The 19,989-nt window shown below is 36.7% G+C and overlaps 2 protein-coding genes across 5 annotated transcripts in view; one reads left to right on the top strand and one right to left on the bottom strand.

Annotated features, from left to right (window-relative positions):
* Positions 1-19,989, top strand: part of DARS2 (aspartyl-tRNA synthetase 2, mitochondrial) — a 354,382-nt gene that overhangs the window by 115,878 nt on the left and 218,515 nt on the right. The window lies entirely within an intron of this gene.
* Positions 1-19,989, bottom strand: part of RC3H1 (ring finger and CCCH-type domains 1) — a 98,347-nt gene that overhangs the window by 30,826 nt on the left and 47,532 nt on the right. For 3 of the 4 annotated variants that reach the window (XM_082379023.1, XM_082379022.1, XM_082379021.1), the window contains 5 exons: positions 18,590-18,710; positions 17,325-17,564; positions 16,498-16,673; positions 5,301-5,501; positions 1,191-1,323 (listed from right to left, as the gene is read on the bottom strand). In XM_082379023.1, the coding sequence (XP_082235149.1) occupies positions 1,191-1,323; positions 5,301-5,501; positions 16,498-16,673; positions 17,325-17,564; positions 18,590-18,710 (871 nt within the window). The remainder of the gene's footprint in view (positions 1-1,190; positions 1,324-5,300; positions 5,502-16,497; positions 16,674-17,324; positions 17,565-18,589; positions 18,711-19,989) is intronic. The other variant, XM_082379024.1, reaches the window with a different exon arrangement.

Below are 19,989 nucleotides of genomic sequence, written 5' to 3'. Positions count from 1 at the left end.
ATGCAGCTTAAAAAAAAAAAAAAAAAATCCTGTTGTCTGAAATGGTATGTAGAGCAAGTGGAAGGAAAAGATATGAGGTAAGACAAAAGACTCAAGTTTTAAGCTTACATACCTCAGAGAATGAGCTCATTTACAGAGAAAGGGAAGACAGGAGGAAGAGCAGGTATCAAGGGAAGATGAGTTTGTTTTGAAACACACTAAGGAGAGGAGAGGATACAGAATCTCAGAAAGCATTTGGGAAAGTAGGTCTGGAGTGATGAAGAGATAATAGTGATAGAGATATTTGGGAGTCTATTATCTATAAAGGAATAATACCTGATGCTGAGAATGAATGACCATCATCATCAACAGAAGAGCGCAGAAAAAAACAAAATTCCAAGAACACAACCAGCCTACTCCTTAGGAGGCAGAAGAAGAAAGAGTGGTCAAAATACGACAGCACCAGCATTCAGACAGGCCAGAAGAGAATCATAAGACTACAGAAAGATAAGGTATCAGGAGAGTTTCTATATCAAGGAAGTGGTCAACAACATTATCAAATGCTGAAGACAAATCAAGTTATTTAAGGACCGAGAAGAAATCTTTGGAATTAGAAACTAGGAAATTACTAGTGAATGTTAAGAATTTTAGTTCAGTAGTAGGAATAAACACAGTGACAGCAATAGGATATAAGCTAACACACCCTAGATGTAAGTATTAAGTGAAAAATGAAGGTTGGGTGACTTTCAGGTCAAGGAGAAGGAACAGGAAATGGCTGGACAAAGTAGACACACAAGGGAGGATATGTGATAGAACAAGATTATTGTAGAGAAAGTAAAGTTGGGACCAAAAAAATGCAACTAAGGACATATGATACAGAAAAAATGAGAAAACTTGAGTTTTGTCAAAAGAGATGAAAATGGTAAAAATACAGCACAATTTGTGATGAGAGAGGGAGGAAACATAAAGGATCCCAGAGGGAACCTATTTTGCTGGTAAAGTGAGCAGCACAGTAAAAAGTATTAAATAAATATTAGTTGAAGTAATAAAGAGACAGACAAGATTGGGGCCTGAAACTTAAATACTATAGAAAAGATTTGGAATTACTACTCTGGGAAATTCTAGAGAAATGTAACAAAAGATAATTAAAAGACGCACCCAATAGCACTAAGGCACATATAGGATAGCCCGTTAATTTCCCCTGGGCTTACCTGGACTAGGGTCAATGTTTGCTAATAGCTCCAAATGGGGTCTTAGTCGATTCAAGTTTGCTGGATCTCCAGTCCTCTGGAGAGCAATTGTTAGTTCCTGAACACTTTGTGCAAAAGAGGCTGGGGTCTGCAACTTAAAAAAAGATAAATATTAACTTCCCCCCAAGACCAGATAATCCTTTTAAAATAAAGATTATTTACAATATCACAACCATTTCTGCAATTAATTACATTTAATTTTTATCTTCCCACACATCCCATGCTCTGGCCAGACTGGATCACTTGTTACTTGAACAAACCCTGCACTTCTCTGCATCCACAGGTTGGTATATTGTATACTCTCTTCCCTCTGCCATCACATTCCTCAAATGTGAGATCTTTCTCACCTCCTCAATTTGGAAATACTCTTTACATCTCCAGTTCTTACAGTACTCTGTTACTTTGGCTCTTGGGGTCTTTCCAAATAATTGAAATTTGGAAATACAGTCTAGAGATAATGCTATACAACAGCACAAACAATGAAACTGTACTCAAACTGTGTTTGAATTCAAGTTCTGTTATGGACCAAAGATTATGACATCAGATATAACCTTTACAGACTCTATCTGAACTCCATCTGTTGTATGGACTAAATAATTAGAGAAGTTCATTCCAGTTCAAAAAATCCTATACTGGTTTGGGATTCCTGGAAGCTAACAGGTTGTGTATTTTCCTAAGGCTTAATGACACACATACTTGCACTAACTCCCCTAAGCTGGTCAATACATATGACCTGTAAAGTAAAAAACCTGGTTATGTGATACTAAGGGTTCTTACTTGGAAACATTTAGATCTCTATGTAGTTTATTAATATAGATGAGGGCTGCTCTCACTTTTGAGACTGACTGCATTCTGCCTATGGAATGTGTATCTCTCTAAATAAACTCACTTTCACTTAAAAAAAAAATTATATATATATATACACATGTGGAACTTTTTCTCCCCCAAAGGTCATTCTAAAAGGTAAATTTTTAAAAAGCATACATTTTAAAAAACATGGAAAAAAACAAAACAAAAAACATGGAATAACACAACTAATCATTAAAATGCTGGCATGTCTTTATTCAATTTTTTCATCTTTGCATGTTTTTCATACACTTATAATCAGCTATTTATAAACTTATGGATTTGCCTACCATTAATATTATAACAAAGGTATTTTAAAAATACCTAACCATTTTTATTATGAAATACTTCAAAGTAACTGTCTAATATAATAATACCCATGTATCTACCACTGAGACTTAACAAAAATATTTCACTAACTTTTTTTAAAGAGAAATCAAATGCTACTTAGTAGCTGAAGAGAGTATCTGTCCTGACATGACCACAATTTTAATGGCCATGTAACAGTGTTCTGAGCAGATATATCTTAACTTCTTTAACCATCCCTTTATTTTATCCTTTGTAAATAATTTAGCAATTAACACCTTTGCATTCATAACCTTTTTGAAAGTTTGGATTATTCCCTTAAAATAAATTCCTGGAAATAGTAGGTTTGGTAAAGTACATGAATATTTTGAGGCTTCACTGACAAATTGTTTCTCAAACGACCTGTAATGCATTTTACAAACCATCAGCAATGAATGAGAGTATATGTTTCTTTATAGTTTAACAGGCAGTATTTGGCATGTCACTGCTTTAAATGTATTTATTATTGGCGCCGAATTCTAGCCCATCAATTAGATATACTTCCTGTTTGTGAACTGTTATTTCATGTTTCTTTGTCTATTAACTTACTAGGGTTATTGCTTTCCTTATCACTTTTAATAAATTCTCCATTTGCACTGTCCAATACAGTAGCCATTAGCAACATATGGCTATTAAAAATTTTAAGTATGTAAAATAAAAATTTTAGTTCATCAGTTACACAAGTTACACATCAAGTGTTTAACAGCCAAGTGTGTCTCGTGATCACCATATTGGACAATGCATGTATACAGAATATTTTCATTATCACACGAAGTTCTATTGCTCTATATAATAATAAGATGTCACACTGCTAACTTCATTTACCAGATTGTTGTAAGAAGGTTTAGGATATTAAATTCAAATTACTGCTCATGGTGTGAGAAAATTATTGCAGGATATACATCTAGTTATATAGTCCAGTTCAGACAAGAAGGTTAATTTAACCTCCTTGTAGAATTTTCATAAAAGCAAGTCAAGTTTCTCTTCAGAGGTAGAAAGCCACTCCTTTAAAAGATCATGATTAAGGTTATAATCAGTCCACTGCATAATTTCAGGCCTAGGAGTTGCAGGTGAAGTTTTGATAAAGGTATCTATAGGACAGAACAAATAATACACATTATACTGACAATTACACACCATGCAGTTATAAAACATTTCCTAATTCTCCTTTGACATCAACCTTCTACTTATTTCAAGAATTCTATCTTTAGGAATAACAAAAAAAAAAAAAAAAGGGTGGGGTGGGGGGAGAATAGTCTGGAAAGAGGTTTAGTAGTTAAGAGGAGGGATTCTAGAGTCAGAATGTCCAAGTTCAAATCCAGCTTTGTCACTTATTACCTACGTGATCCTGGAGAAATGTATTTAATCTCCCTCTGTCTCTGTATAAAAGGAATAATACAGGGCTGTTGAGAAGATTAAATGAATTATTTAAAACCACCAGATAGGAAGCTTTCCCTGGCGGTCCAGTGGATAGGACTTGGCACTTTCACTGCTGTGGCCAGGATTCAATCCCTGGTCAGGGAACTAAGATTCTGCAAGCCACGCAGTACGGCCAAAAACTGAACTGAACAAAACTATAAACTAAAATAACATAAACTAAACTAAAACAAAATAAAATATTCTGAGCAAAGTATTAATGCACTAAAATCAAAAAATAAAATAAAACCACCACACACATACTAAGCTCTCAGTAAGCGTTAAATATTATTTTATTTAGGCTACTCTTACATACTAACATTATTTCTTTTTTTTTTAAATTTATTTATTTAATGTATTCTTTTTTGGCTGCTCTAGGTCTTTGCAGCTGCGCGCAGGCCCTCTCCGGTTGCGGCGAGTGCGGGATACTCTTCACCGTGGTGTGCGGGCTTCTCACTGTGGTGGCCTCCGCCATTGTGGAGCACGGGCTCTAGGTGCACGGGCCCCAGCAGTTGTGGCACATGGGCCCAGCTGCTCCACAGCATGTGGGATCTTCCTGGACCAGGGCCCAAACCCGTGTCCCCTGCACTGGCAGGCGGACTCCCAACCACTGTGTCACCAGGGAAGTCCCGACATTATTTCTTTAAATTAAATGTAAGGTGGATTCTAATGTATAATCATCTCTATGGTTATAAGGATTTAAGATAAAATAGTAAAAATTAAGGTAAATAGTGAAAATTTTAAAAAATTACTGTACATAATATATTTATATGGCGCTTTTAAGATTTTTATACAGCACTTTCACATATTTCATGTTGAACTGCAACAAAACCAGTTTAAGTATTACTCTATAGTTTTAAAAGAATTAAATATAACTCAGAGTCAGAAATAATGGGGCCTGACCTAAAATTCATGTGTACTCAAGTGATCTTGTCATCATAACAAACAACAAATAAAGTAGAAATAAGTTTACTGAAAATTTGATCAAATATAGAATGGTTGGTAACTTATAATGTGAAATTTTTCTGGCTAAGAATCACAAGAAACCTCAATGTATACATCTTGCAGGCCATTAAATGGCTGTTCCAGGAAGACAATAAAGGCGTTTAGAAAATGAATTCAACTAATACAGTGATCAAAACTCAGAAAACAAGAAGGAAGAAAGGCAATGAAAAAATAGAGATAGGAGACTGTCACAGGAATGTGAGACAGCACTGGATAAAGCATTAAAACTAATTAAATCAAATCTTATATGAACAATGTCAATTATACCTCAATTTAAAAACCTTTACATGAACAAACTGCTATTATGATGTGACTAGTTATGACATGACACTCAGTTACAGAAAATATAATTTATAAGAGCCTGACATACAAGATTCACTTAAATATACACTTGTTAAATAAATGAATTACCAAACCTGCATGATTACTCCAAGAAGTAAGTAACAAAAAAGGGTCTACCTTGTCAATAATGGACTGCATATGAGATTTGTGAGACTGGTCCCCATAAAGCAAAGAGGACCACTGGTCTGGTGCAATTCGTAAGCCTGCTTCCATAGCAATCTGCACTATCTGGGAGTCATGTTCTCGCCGCAGAGCTTCATAGGTTCTAAATTCTTCTTTCAGCTGCATCAAAGAAGAGTCTTCATCACGTTTGGTGACCTAAGAAGACACACGCAATCTCATAATGAGTCAGGTAAGAAACAAACTAGGCTTATACTTTATATGACCAAAGAGAGATATAAAAATACCTCGAAGAGAAGAGAGGGAGTCAAGATGGCGGACTAGGAGGATGTGGAGTTCGCGTCTCGGTACAACTAGGGCACCTACCAGGCACCAGTCCCCTGAGGGGACAGGAGGAACCCCCAGCCACTGGGCCGGAGGTCGGGCCTGAGCTCCTGTGGTAGGAGCACCGAGTCCAAACCGCTGGACTAACAGAGAACTTCAGACCCCCGGGAATATTAATAAGGGTGAGGCCTCCTGGAGATCCTCATCTAGGCACCAAGACCCGCTCTACCCAACTGCCTGCAAATTCCAGTGCTTGACCCCTCAGGCAAAACAACCCATAAGACAGGAATACAGACCTAGCCATCAAAAAAAAAAATTGAAATGACAAAAAAATATGTTACAGACGAAGGAGCAAGGTAAAAACCTACAAGACCAAATAAATGAAGATGAAATAGGCGACCCCTGAAAAAGAATTCAGAGTAATGACAGTAAAGATGATCCAAAATCTAGGAAATAGAATGGAGAAAATACAAGAAATGTTTAACAAGGATCTAGAAGAATGAAAGAGCAAACAAATGATGATGAACAACACAATAACTGAAATTAAAACTACTCTAGAAGGAATCAATGGCAGAAAAACGAATAAGTGTGCTGGAAGATAAAATGCGGGAAATAACTGCTGGGGACCAGAATAAAGAAAAGAGAATGAAAAGAATTGAGGACAGTCTCAGAGACCTCTGGGACAACATTACACGCACCAAGATTCGAATTATAGGGGTCCCAGAAGGAGAAGAGAAAAAGGAAAGGTCTGAAAAAATATTTGAAGAGATTATAGTCAAAAACTTCCGTAACATGGGAAAGGAAATAGTCAATCAAGTCCAGGAAGCGCAGAGAATCCCATACAGGATAAACCCAAAGAGAAACACACAGAGACACATATTAATCAAACTGTCAAAAATTAAACACAAAGAAAAAATATTAAAAGCAGCAATGGAAAAGCAACAAATAACATACAAGGGAATCCCAATAAGGTTAACAGCTGATCTTTCAGCAGAAACTCTGCAAGCCAGAAAGGAGTGGGAGGACATATTTAAAGTGATGAAAGGGAAAAACCTACAACCAAAATTACTCTAACCAGCAAGGGTCTCATTCAGATTTGACACAGAAATCAAAAGCTTTACTGACAAGCAAAAGCTGTGAGAATTTGGCACCACCAACCAGGTTTACAACAAATGCTAAAGGAACTTCTCTAAGCAGGAAACACAAGAGAAGACAAAGACCCACAAGAACAAACCCAAATCAATTAAGAAAATGGTAGTAGGAACATACATATCGATAATCACCTTCAATGTAAATGGATTAAAAGCTCCAACCAAAAGACACAGAGTGGCTGAAAGGATACAAAAACAAGACCCTTACATATGGTGTCTACAAGAAACCCACGTCAGACCTAGGGACACATACAGACTGAAAGTGAGGGGATGGAAAAAGATATTCCATGCAAACGGACATCACAAGAAAGCTGGAGTAGCAATACTCATATCAGATAAAATAGACTTTAAAATAAAGATTGTTACAAGAGATAAGAAAGGACACTACATAATGATCAAGGGATCAATCCAAGAAGAACACATAACAATTATAAATATTTATGCACCCAACATAGGAGCACCTCAATACATATGGCAAATACCAACAGCCACAAAAGGAGAAATCGACAGTAACAAAATAAAAGTGGGGGACTTTAACAGCCTACTTACACCAATACACAGATCACCCAGACAGAAAATAAGTAAGGAAACAGAAGCTTTAAATGACACAGACCATATAGACTTAACTGATATTTTTAGGACATTCTGCCCGAAAGTGGAAGACTACACTTTCTTCTCAAGTGCACACAGAACATTCTCCAGAATAGATCACATCTTGGGTCACAAATCAAGCCTTGGAAAATTTAAGAAAACTGAAATCATATCAAGAATCTTTTCTGACCACAACACTATGAGATTAGAAATCAACTGCAGGAAAAAAACAATTAAAAACACAAACACATGGAGGCTAAACAGTGTGCTGCTAAATAACCAAGAGATCACTGAAGAAATCAAAGAAGAAATAAAAAAATACCTAGAAACAAGTGACAATGCAAACAACGATCCAAAACCTATGGCACAAAGCAAAAGCAGTTCTAAGAGGGAAGTTCATAGCAATTCAAGCTCACCTCAAGAAACAAGAAAAATCTTCAATAAACAATTTAACCTTACACCTAAAGCAACTAGAAAAAGAAGAACAAAGAAAATGCAAAGTTGGTAGAAAGAAGAAATCATAAAGATAAGAGCAGAGATAAATGAAATGTAAACAAAGAAAACTATAGCAAGGATCAATAAAACTAAAAGTTGGTTCTTTGAGAAGACAAACAAAATTGATAAACCTTTAGCCAGAATCATCAAGATAAAAAGGAAGAGGAATGAAATCACTAAATTAGAAATGGAAACGGAGAGATTACAACTGACACCACAGAAATACAAAACATCGTTAAGAGACTACTACAAGCAACTATATGCCAATAACATGGACGACCTGGAAGAAATGGACAAATTCTTGGAAAAGTACAACTTTCCAACATTGAACCAGGAGGAATTAGAAAATATAAACAGATTAATCACAGATAATGAAAATGAAACTGTAATTAAAAATTTTCCAACAAACAAAAGTCCAGGACCAGATGGCTTCACAGGTGAATTCTATCAAACATTTAGAGAAGAGTTAACACTTATCCTTCTCAAACTCTTCCAAAAAACTGCAGAGGGAGGAACACTCCCAAACTCACTCTACGAGGCCACCATCACCCTGATACCAAAACCAGACAAATATATCACAAAAAAAGAAAATTATAGACCAATATCATTGATGAATATAGATGCAAAAATCCTCAACAAAATACTAGCAAACAGAATCCAACAGCACATTAAAAGAACCATACACCATGATCAAGTGGGATTTATCCCAGGGATGCGGGGATTCTTCAATATATGCAAATCAATCAATGTGATAAACCATGTTAACAAATTGAAGAATAAAAATCACATGATCATCTCAATAGATGCAGAAAAAGCTTTTGACACAATTCAACACCCATTTATGATAAAAACTCTCCACAAAGTGGGCATAGAGGGAACCTACCTCAACATAATAAAGGTCACATATGATAAACCCACAGCAAACATCATTCTCAATGGTGAAAAACTGAAAGCATTTCCCCTAAGATCAGGAACGAGACAAGGATGTCCACTCTCACCACTATTATTCAACATAGTTCTGGAAGTCCTAGCCATGACAATCAGAGAAGGAAAAGAAATAAAAGGAATACAAATTGGAAAAGAAGAAGTAAAACTGTCACTGTTTGCAGATGACATGATACTATACATGGAGAATCCTAAAAATGCCACCAGAAAACTACTAGAGCTCATCAATGAATTTGGTAAAGTTGCAGGATACAAAATTAATGCACAGAAATCTCTTGCATTCCTATACACTAATGATGAAAAATCTGAAAGTGAAATTAAGGAAACACTCCCATTTACCATTGCAACAAAAAGAATAAAATACCTAGGAGTAAACCTACCTAAGGACACAAAAGACCAGTATGCAGAAAACTATAAGACAATGATGAAAAAAATTAAAGATGACACCAACAGATGGAGAGATATACCATGGTCTTGGATTGGAAGAACCAATATTGTGAAAATGACTACACTACCCAAAGCAATCTACAGATTGAATGCAGTCCGTATCAAATTACCAATGGCATTTTTTACAGAACACAAAAAATCTTAAAATTTGTATGGAGACACAAAAGACCGTGAATAGCCAAAGCAGTCTTGAGGGAAAAAAACGTAGCTGGGGGAATCAAGACTCCCTGACTTCAGACTATACTACAATGCTACAGTAATCAAGACAATACGGTACTGGCACAAAAACAGAAATATAGATCAATGGAACAGGATAGAAAGCCCAGAGATAAACCCACGCACATATGGTCAACTAATCTATGACAAAGGAGTCAAGGATATACAATGGAGAAAAGACAGCCCCTTCAATAAGTGGTGCTCGGAAAACTGGACAGCTACATGTAAAAGAATGAAATTAGAACACTCCCTAACACCATACACAAAAATAAACTCAAAATGGATTAGAGACCTAAATGTAAGACCGGACACTATAAAACTCTTAGAGGAAAACATAGGAAGAACACTCTTTGACATAAATCACAGCAAGATCCTTTTTGACCCACCTCCTAGAGAAATGGAAATAAAAACAAAAATAAACAAATGGGACCTAATGAAACTTAAAAGGTTTTGCACAGCAAAGGAAACCATAAACAAGACGAAAAGACAACCCTCAGAATGGGAGAAAATATTTGCAAACGAATCAACGGACAAAGGATTAATCTCCAAAATATATAAACAGCTCATGCAGCTCAATATTAAAAAAAACAAACAACCCAATTGAAAAATGGGCAGAAGACCTAAATAGACATTTCTCCAAAGAAGACATACAGATGGCCAAGAAGCACATGAAAAGCTGCTCAACGTCACTAATTATTAAAGAAATGCAAATCACAACTACAATGAGGTATCACCTCACACCAGTTAGAATGGGCATCATCAGAAAATCTACAAACAACAAATGCTGGAGAGGGTGTGGAGAAAAGGGAACCCTCTTGCACTGTTGGTGGGAATGTAAATTGATACAGCCACTATGGAGAACAGTATGGAGGTTCCTTAAAAAACTAAAAATAGAATTACCATATGACCCAGCAATCCCACTACTGGGCATATACCCTGAGAAAACCATAATTCAAAAAGACACATGCACCCCAATGTTCATTGCAGCACTATTTACAACAGCCAGGTCATGGAAGCAACCTAAATGCCCATTGACAAACGAATGGATAAAGAAGATGTGGTACATATATACAATGGAATATTACTCAGCCATAAAAAGGAACGAAATTGGGTCATTTGTAGAGTCGTGGCTGCATCTAGAGACCGTCATAACAGAGTGAAGTAAGTCAGGAAGAGAAAAACAAATATCGTATATTAACGCATATACGTGGAACCTAGAAAATGGTACAGATGAACCGGTTTGCAGAGCAGAAATTGAGACACAGAAGGAGAGAAAAAACATATGGACACCAAGGGGGGAAAGCAGCAAGGGGTGGGGGTGGTGGTGTGATGAAGCGGGCGATTGGGATTGACATGTATACACTGATGTGTACAAAATGGATGACTAATAAGAAAAAAAAATAAATTAATTAAAAGAAACAAAAATAACGGATTTTTGAATGAATAAAAGGATTATATATGGACTGATATGTGTAATATATGTGAAATACAAAAAATGTTAACTGGAGCATCTAGGTGGTGGGTATATGGGTGTTCTCCATGTAATTATTTAAACTTTTATGTTTTAAAATTTTTATAATAAGATGTTGAGGAGAAGAGAGCATTTAGATGTTTCCTTCCTACAGACTTTGCATTTAAAAAAATTAATTCCAAAACACCTGCGTTGCTGCTATTGTGATGTAATCTTTTCTTCTGTATGTCTTCTAACGAGATGCAGCTTGCATAAACGTGAGTGCTATTGGTTTCTGTATTTTAACTTTTGTATCCAGCCACCTTACTGAATTTTTTTTGCTTGTAATAGTTTTTCATCTGATTAATGATCTCCCCAAGTAAGATTATCTTTCTCATTTCTTTCCAATCTGTATAAGCTTTATTTTTTTTTTCTCTTGTCTAACTGCATTGGTCAGTACCTCCAAGATAATGTTAAATTATGGAACTCATAGAGTACATCTTTGCCTTGTTTTTTAGCTTTACTGTAAATTCTTCTCATGCTTCCAATGCTGCCTTTTGAATATACGTCTGGAGTCTCCTGTGAATGATTTAGGAGACTCAAGCCTTACTGATGGGACACCCGAACACTTCAATGTGAACGCCCATTTCAAGTTGGCACAATCCAAGCCAGGTTCCAGGAATATGCCCACCCCACTCCTTAAAAAAAAAAAGGGAAAAAATGACTGGACCATCAGGTACAGCTCTACAAACCAACACATATGGCATTTAGAGAATGGACTTTGGGGTCTGATAGACATGGGTTCAAATCTCAGCTCTGCCACTTCTGAGGTATGTGGTGTGAGGGCCACCTCCCCTGCCTGAACCTCAAGTGTCTTTGGGGAATCAAAGGGGACACTGTGAGTTTAGCATCTAGCACACTGAGGCTGTTCTCATTCACCAGCATGGGGGAGGGCAGGGCCTGGTACTCTGCATTGCTAACACAAGAAAGTTTGTAAGCTGGTGGGATATCACATGTGCATAGCAAGTAGTCTGAAAAGACATCCATTAAGCTGAGAGCTGTAGTCACTTCTAAGGAGTGGGATAGAAGGGATATATTCCAGTAGGCTGAATATTTGTAAAGGGCAAGTTTTATATCTGTACCTTGACATACATACAGATGTTTAAAGAAAACCAACCAAGAAACAAAAGTAAATAAAACGGGGGGGGGGGTGGGGGCGGGGGGCGGTATGTAAGATGCCAAGGTTGGCAGGAATCCTAGTATGTCTGAGTCCCCTTGACAAGGTCTCTTCCTCCAGTGATGAGAAGCGTTCTCCCTCTGAAGGAAGCCCTTGCTGACCCTACACGGAGCAGACCCTGGAGTCAAGATCACCCCACTCCTCCTCTACCCTACTCTCCCACCCTCTTCACACTCTTACTTCTTTTTTTGCCTGAGTTAGTCCTGCTTTAGTTTAGATATCCACACTCCTTTGAAGCCACTTGTCTCAGTAAAGAGCTGCCCACTCCCAGACTCAGTATGTGAATCTTAATTCATCTAAGCTAGGGGCTTTTAATGTAGTCCACAGACCACCCCTACTAAGGGTCCGTGGATGGAATGCATGGGATTCACAATCTTTCATTGAGAAAAAAGAAAAAAAAAAACTATGTCTTTCTTTTCATTAAACTCCAACTGAAATTTAACATTTCCTTCTATTATGAATGTAAGCAACAAACCACAGTATCATTAGCAGTAACTTGTGACTTTGTCACCAATGGAAATCACAAATATTTTCATATCACAAAAGTTATTACAGGTATCTCAGAACATTGTTTACCTTCATCACTACTTAAAAATTATGGTTGTTATTAGATCTGCCACTAGATTTTGCTATTTAGTGCACTAATAAAGAAGCAAGTTTATTCCTGTATGACTTAAAAAATATATTTTTTGATATAGTTGGTTTCTTTTGTAATCTGGTCATTTTATTCTATGCAATTAAATAGAATATTCTGGGAAGGGGTCCCTAGATTTCACCAGACTGCCAAAGGGGCCCATGGCACAGAAAAGGTGAATAAACCCTGGTCTAAGCCAATGCTGGCAATTCCATTATCTGAGTTGGAGACTACTTAGGAAGTGTCATGTGACCTAGTGTGTCACATTCACAATGAGATGCAATGGGACATCTGTTGGAGGGACAGTGGAGTCCCTCTTGGGAAAGGTTTCTTAAGAGGAGACACAAGGAAGTCAAACTTTCTTCCTCTGCTTCTTAGTGTCTGAGCATGTGAGCTGGGAATTTCTTCCACCATTGGGCAGCCACGTGAAGAGCAGCTGATCCACCTGAGATGCAGAAAAGACTGATGGGAGAAGCCTGGGTTTTTGAGGATGTGGTTGATCTGGTGAATTAGCCAGATAGGAACCTCCCTACTTCTAGACTCCTGTTATCAGTCAATAAATTCCTTAAGATTAAAAAAAAAAAACAAAAACATGTACCACAATGTTCATTGCAGCACTATTCACAACAGCCAGGACATGGAAGCAACCTAAGTGTCCATCAACAGATGAATGGATTAAAAAGATGTGGCACATATATACAATGGAATATTACTCAGCCATAAAAAGGAACGAAATTGAGTTGTTTGTATTGAGGTGGATGGACCTAGAATCTGTCATACAGTGTGAAGTTAAGTCAGAAAAAGAAAAACAAATACCGTATGCTAACACATACACATGGAATTTAAAAAAGCGGTACTGATGAACCTAGTGGCAGGGCAGGAATAAAGACACAGACATAGAGAACTGATTTGAGGGCACAGTGTGGGAAGGGGAAGCTGGGATGAAGTGAGAGAGTAGCAATGACATATATACACTACCAAATGTAAAATGGCTGGCTAGTGGGAAGCTGCTGCATAGCACATGGAGATCAGCTCGGTGCTTTGTGATGACCTACAGGGGTGGGATAGGGAGGGTGGGAGGGAGGCTCAAGAGGGAGGGGATATGGGGATATATGTATACAAACAGCTGATTGACTTTGTTGTACAGCAGGAACTAACACAACATTGTAAAGCATTTATACTCCCATAAAGATGTGGAATTAAAAAAGAAGAAAATACTCATACAAGTATTCTGAAAAACACCATGCTTCTTCTTCATATCTATGGATTATTACTCTTGGGCTTGCCTGGTATTGAGATAGCTGGTACTCAATAACTGAAAGAGCTTCAGATGCTGGTGTGATTCTAAAGATGACTAATTTGTATTTGGTTTAATTCTCCCTGCAGTTTTGTAGGTTAGGTCACCACCTGAAAGTGCAAATTCTAAGATGCTGTACGACAATGATGATAATATTTTTTAGCAATAAAAATAACTAACATTTATTGAGCACATAGTATGTGCCAGTGTGTTAAGTTACCTTATTAACTGTTATAGTGACATATTAACTCATTTAATTCTTTAAACTTGTTGAGGTAGGTACTAGTGGTATCACCCTTAATAATTCATATTTTAAGTCAAGCTGGATTCAGGCCAAAGCCCTAATAAATCAAAGTAAAAGAATTAATTCTAGTCTAGGATCACCTATATCCTAACATATTTTACAACATTTTTTGCCTTGCTAATCTTTTATTCCCATAAAGACTCAAATTCCTCTATAGAAAATTCCCAATTTTTTTCCCCTCCCATCAAAGAAACAATAGACTATCTTAGTCAGGACTTCCAGGTCATACTGATATATTTTTACTTGTATTCCATTCTTATTATAAGAAGGTCTAACTTAAACTTTGTTAGGTAAGTCCATAGAGAGACCAAACAGATAAACATCAAGAACTATAGTCACAAAAACTAAATATATTTTGCTCCTATTCAAAGGCAAGTCAAAAGACCAAATGTATATGTATATGTATGAAACACCCTCTCAATATACATTAAATCTCATTAAAATGTAGTATATGCTTTCTATATGATGTACTGGTTCCATGGACTTGGCTCTCAAAACTCTCTTAACTAAAAACACTCAAAGATTTCCAAGAAATGCAATGTCTGAAGTCCTGGAACTGTACTGTACTAAAAATGCCTAGAATTATCCTGCAGCTTGAAAAGGCTTTTCCAATGGAAATAAAAGAGATGCTAAAAAGACCCAGCTAGAACACAGCTATACGGACACAAACACCTGCAAAGAAAGGAAAATGCTGATTTGAGTTCCATGAAGAAGATGAAATGGGTATTGGCAGACCCTTAATAGAAACTCTGCAACAGTGAATACAGTTTAGGGTATGGACCTATTGCGATGAGAGAAGATGAATCTGTTCATGATTGAGAGTATAGTACAAACTGCCACCAAAAGAAGAAAGCAGGTGGACAATGAAATAAAGGGACATAATCATGACCCAAGTGAAAAATAATTGGATTTTTACATATTCCAATCTTTTTAAAATTACTATTAACGTTTTTAATTAGGATTGAGAAAGGTTCACTTGGGGTATTCTGGCGTTTTTGAGCCCCTTATTCTTCTTCACAGAGGAGGGCTGGATTTCCTTCCCTTTATTTCTTAAGCGTCCTATACTGTATCTATCTGGCGCTGTTAATGGAGAAGTAACACTGGAAGCAGACAGACATTCTGAAATGTATTCTGGATTACACTGTACAGTCAGGTTATTACAACCATTACAACAAATGTGAGTTATTCAGGGACAATCTGGACCAGTTGAGGTTCTGAGAGCTCCAGAGGGACGTAGGGAAAACAAGAGGGGTGGGTACAGACGTGGAATCCACACCCCATTTTCAGTATATAATCTGAGTCTAGAAAGAAACAGAATAATATTGGCATTTAGCTAGAACTTAAAAAAAATTTTTTTTAAGTTAAATCTATATGCTCTGTTGATTTTGTGAACCATTTTATCCTTCTCAAAAAATGACAAGATTAGAATATAGCAGGATGGCTAATGTGGGAGTTTTTTAGTTTCAGTGTCTGATGAGGGAATGTGGTGACCTCCTTATAGCTTGTATGAATTAACAATTTTTTAGAGACATGCTTCCCTGGCCCATGAAGTACTTGTTATGTGTTGTGTCAAAAGCAAGAAGCCCTGACATTAAGAAGCTAGGAAAACAGGATGAACAATAAGTGATACATAGTGGGCACCAGTGTTTGAAGTAGTGCTGATTCAACTTGGCATACAAAGGACATGTCCAGCATTACTATATATACTAAAACCAAAATGGCAAATGGAGCTCCAGTACTGTATATGTGGAATTATATCAGGAGCAAATAGCCAAATAAAATGTACTCCTGCTTCAATGACTCTCTCTCTTTAGACCAATTCTGTTTGCAGTCTTGGTGGAAAACGGCCATGGCTTTTTAGTCTCTTCAAATACAAAAATCTATAAGCCTTGATTTAATCTATGTTGTACAATATCTAACATACAAAATTCAATACAAGATTTAACTTTAACAGGACACCATCTATATTCTTTAAAAGAGAAAAGAAAAACTGCTAAAATTTTATGAAAAGATACAGGCAACTTTATTAAACTCAAAGTCTTACTACCTAAGTTTGGGGAAAGGACGTTTCCTTTTAAGCTGAAAGTTACCATAGGTTCATACCTTGAAGCAGGAGGCTCTATAAAGGAGCTGGACAACATGCCCAATGCTAGTTTTAGAGGCTTGAGGAAACCGTGGCTCCAACCTTTGCACCACAAAGAGAACCAATACTTTTCTTGACAAAGCAGAACCATCTTCTAAGGCCAGGAGAACCAGCTTTAGAGCTTCCTCCTGCATTGCTAGGAAAAGTTGAGCAAAACCAAAATTTATCATGTACAGAGATAAGATAACTCCATTTCTTAGAAGGGAAACATTTAATAATTTCTACAGGTACCACTTAATTAATGGGCAACACAATAACAACTGATATTCAGTTACACTTTTGAACCATTTGGGGGCAATTTTTTATTATATACCATATACTTTATTTAAGAAAGCAGATAATGCAATAATGGATTCATATTATATATTTTCCTGCTTCCTTTCTCTACCTAAAAATACTTTGTGGATAGCTTTTCAAATCAACTGGTATGCAGCTCATTCATTCATTTGATGGTCAGTACGTTTCTTTCTCATTTCTGCCACAACTAACAATGGCGTAATAAATAGCTATGTGTATGGAAAAAAAAAAAAAAGAAAGCAAGCAGATAAAAGATTAATACAGTTAGGGAAAACCTCTATCAAAATGAATAAACTTTTGGCATTAAAAGTTTTAAGTATCCTGAAAAACTGACATGGAATTACCCAAGCCATTATTGTGGGATACCAAGTGGGATATTACTTGATAACAACAGAATATTGCAAAGAACTAGCCTTTGTACATCACTTATAGCTCCTACACTATACTTTTAGAATTACTAGTATAGTAAATATCAAACTTAATTATATACCTGGCCCAAGGAACTGGCAGCCTCTAGCTCTGACTGCTGCCCAAAGATTGGAAGAGAGTTGCTGAGGATTCTGGTGCTGGAGAATGAGCTCTGTAACAGTTCGTTCACCTAAAGATCGAGCTGCCCTCATGGCACGAATCCTGCCTTCTTCTTCTACTAGTTGGCAGTGGACCAGAGTCACCAGCTTCCTCTGCATTGGGCGACTCAGAACACTCTGAGTAGTGCTATTCAGACCCACTCCTTTAAAACAGAAAATAAAGTTATTTCTAGGTTTCCAATGTAATTTTAGAGTCCAGAAAAACTTCCTCTGATGGGCTGATTGACTTATGGCTATGTGGAATAGTTCTGGGTTCTATCAGAATATTTAAAACAAACAATACAAATTACACAAGTGAAGCCTAGTTTGCATTTTAAAAGTATACAAAAGCTGTTATTGCATGCAAATGTTAACACTCATTATGACATTAAATATATCATTATTCATTTTAATCATGGAGAAATAAAGAAAAAAAGGCCAGTCAATATTAGTAATTAAAAACCCAAATCTTGACAAAGTGAGAGAGTGGCATGGACTTAATATATACTACCAAATGTAAAATAGATAGCTAGTGGGAAGCAGCCGCATAGCACCGGGAGATCAACACGGTGCTCTGTGACCACCTAGAGGGGTGGGATAGGGAGGGTGGGAGGGTGACGCAAGAGGGAGGGGATATGGAGATATATGTATACGTATAGCTGATTCACTTTGTTATACAGCAGAAACTAACACACCATTGTAAAGCAATTATACTCCAATAAAGGTGTTAAAAAAAAAAACCCCAAAAAACCCAAATCTTGAGGTCCTAACAGGTCTGGTATATTTCCTAGTGGTTAAGCTCACCTTCCTAATGAAAACAAGCCATAATGGCAAGACAGTAATGGCAACTTCCAATTTTATTGTATCCCCAACAGCATACCACACAAAACTGGATAGAAGTCTGACAATTTAGAGTTGTCAAATGATAGAGAGCCCTTCTGAAACCACTAGTGTGTTTATACTTACTTTTGCAACTCATTCAAAAAATGTTTCCAATAAATAGTACATAAACTTTAAACTCACTACTTTATTTGATGTGGTTTGTAATGATATTATTTAGCACCAGTGGGTTTGGCTTACAATAAATAAATGAATTTCGTTAACATTCACTTATAGCTCACAATTTTTATGGTGACAAAAGCATCTTTAATGAACACGTGCTCAGCATGGATAATTTCATCTGATTTACCTCTAGCACTGCTGAGTGGTTTCAGGTACAGTGCTAATTCTTCTACACACTTCTTGGCTTCCTCATAATGCTTTGTATCTTCAACCCCACTACACAAAGTAATGGGCTGCTGTTCAGGAACCTAGAGGTAAAAAAAAAAAAAAAAAGTGTGTTTGAGTGCTAATTAATTATAATCAAATGTTTTATTCAGTATGTTTTATGCACTCCTACTCTAACACCAGTGACATCAAAACTCCCATTAAATTTACTGAATTCTTTCAAAAGATCTTTTATATACATACACACAAAATTACTGCACTTTTAAATTTTTGTTTTGTTTCTGTAACAGCTTTATTGAGATATAACTTGCATATCACATAATTGACCCATTTAAGGTATATAATTCAATGACTTTAAGTATATTCTCAGTTATACAACCATCACAATTTTAGAACATTTTCATGGCCCCCCGAAAAGAACCCCATAGTCACCCCTGCCATATTTCCTCCCAAACCCCCTCCAGCCATAGGAAAAAACTAATCTATTTTCTGTCTCTACGGATTTGCCTATTTTGGACATTTCCTATAAACAGAATCATATAATAACTTCCCAAGTAGCTGTACCATTTTGCATTCCCACCAGCAATAAATGAGTCTCTCTTGCTTCACATCCTCACCAGTATTTCGTGCTGTCAATGTTTTGAATTTTAGCTATTCTAATTTATGTGTGATGGTAGCTCACTGTTGCTGTTGTTTTCACAATTTTTAAAAATTATATTCTATTTATAGTTACTATAAAATGTTGGCTATATTCCCCTTGTTGTACAATATATCCTTGTAGCTTACTTATTTTACACATAGTAGTTTGTACTTCTGATTGTTGTTGTAATTTGCAAATCTTTAATGACAAACAATGCTGAGCAAGCTTTTATTTGCTCATTTGCCACCTGCATATCTTCTTTGGTGAAGTGTCCAGATCTTTGCCCATTTAAAAATCATGTTCTTTTTATAATTGAGTTGTAAGCGTTCTTAGATACAAGTTTCTTACAGGTATATGATTTACAATTATTTTCTCCCATTCTGTGGGTTGTTCTCTCACTCTCTTGACAGTGTCTTTTGAAGCACTAAGTTTTTTGTTTTGTTTTGGCTACACCACGTGGCTTGTGGGATCTTAGTTCCCTGACCAGAAATTGAACCCAGGCCCTCAGCAATGAAAGCGCGGAGTCCCAACCAATGGACTGCCAGGGAATTCCCTGAAGCACTAAGTTTTAAATTTTGATTTAGTTTGATTTATCTTTTGTTCCTTGTGCTTCTGGTGTCATAGCTAAAAAAATACTGCCTAGGGACTTCCCTGGTGGCATAGTGGTTAAGACTCCATGCTCCCAATGTAGGGGTCCCGGGTTCGATCCCTGGCCAGGGAAC

This window comes from Balaenoptera borealis (assembly GCF_965194805.1).
Source record: "Balaenoptera borealis genome assembly, chromosome: 1".
Classification (NCBI taxonomy): domain Eukaryota; kingdom Metazoa; phylum Chordata; class Mammalia; order Artiodactyla; family Balaenopteridae; genus Balaenoptera; species Balaenoptera borealis.
The sequence above is the reverse complement of the archived record's forward strand: the minus strand, read 5'-3'. Positions and strand labels throughout refer to the sequence as shown.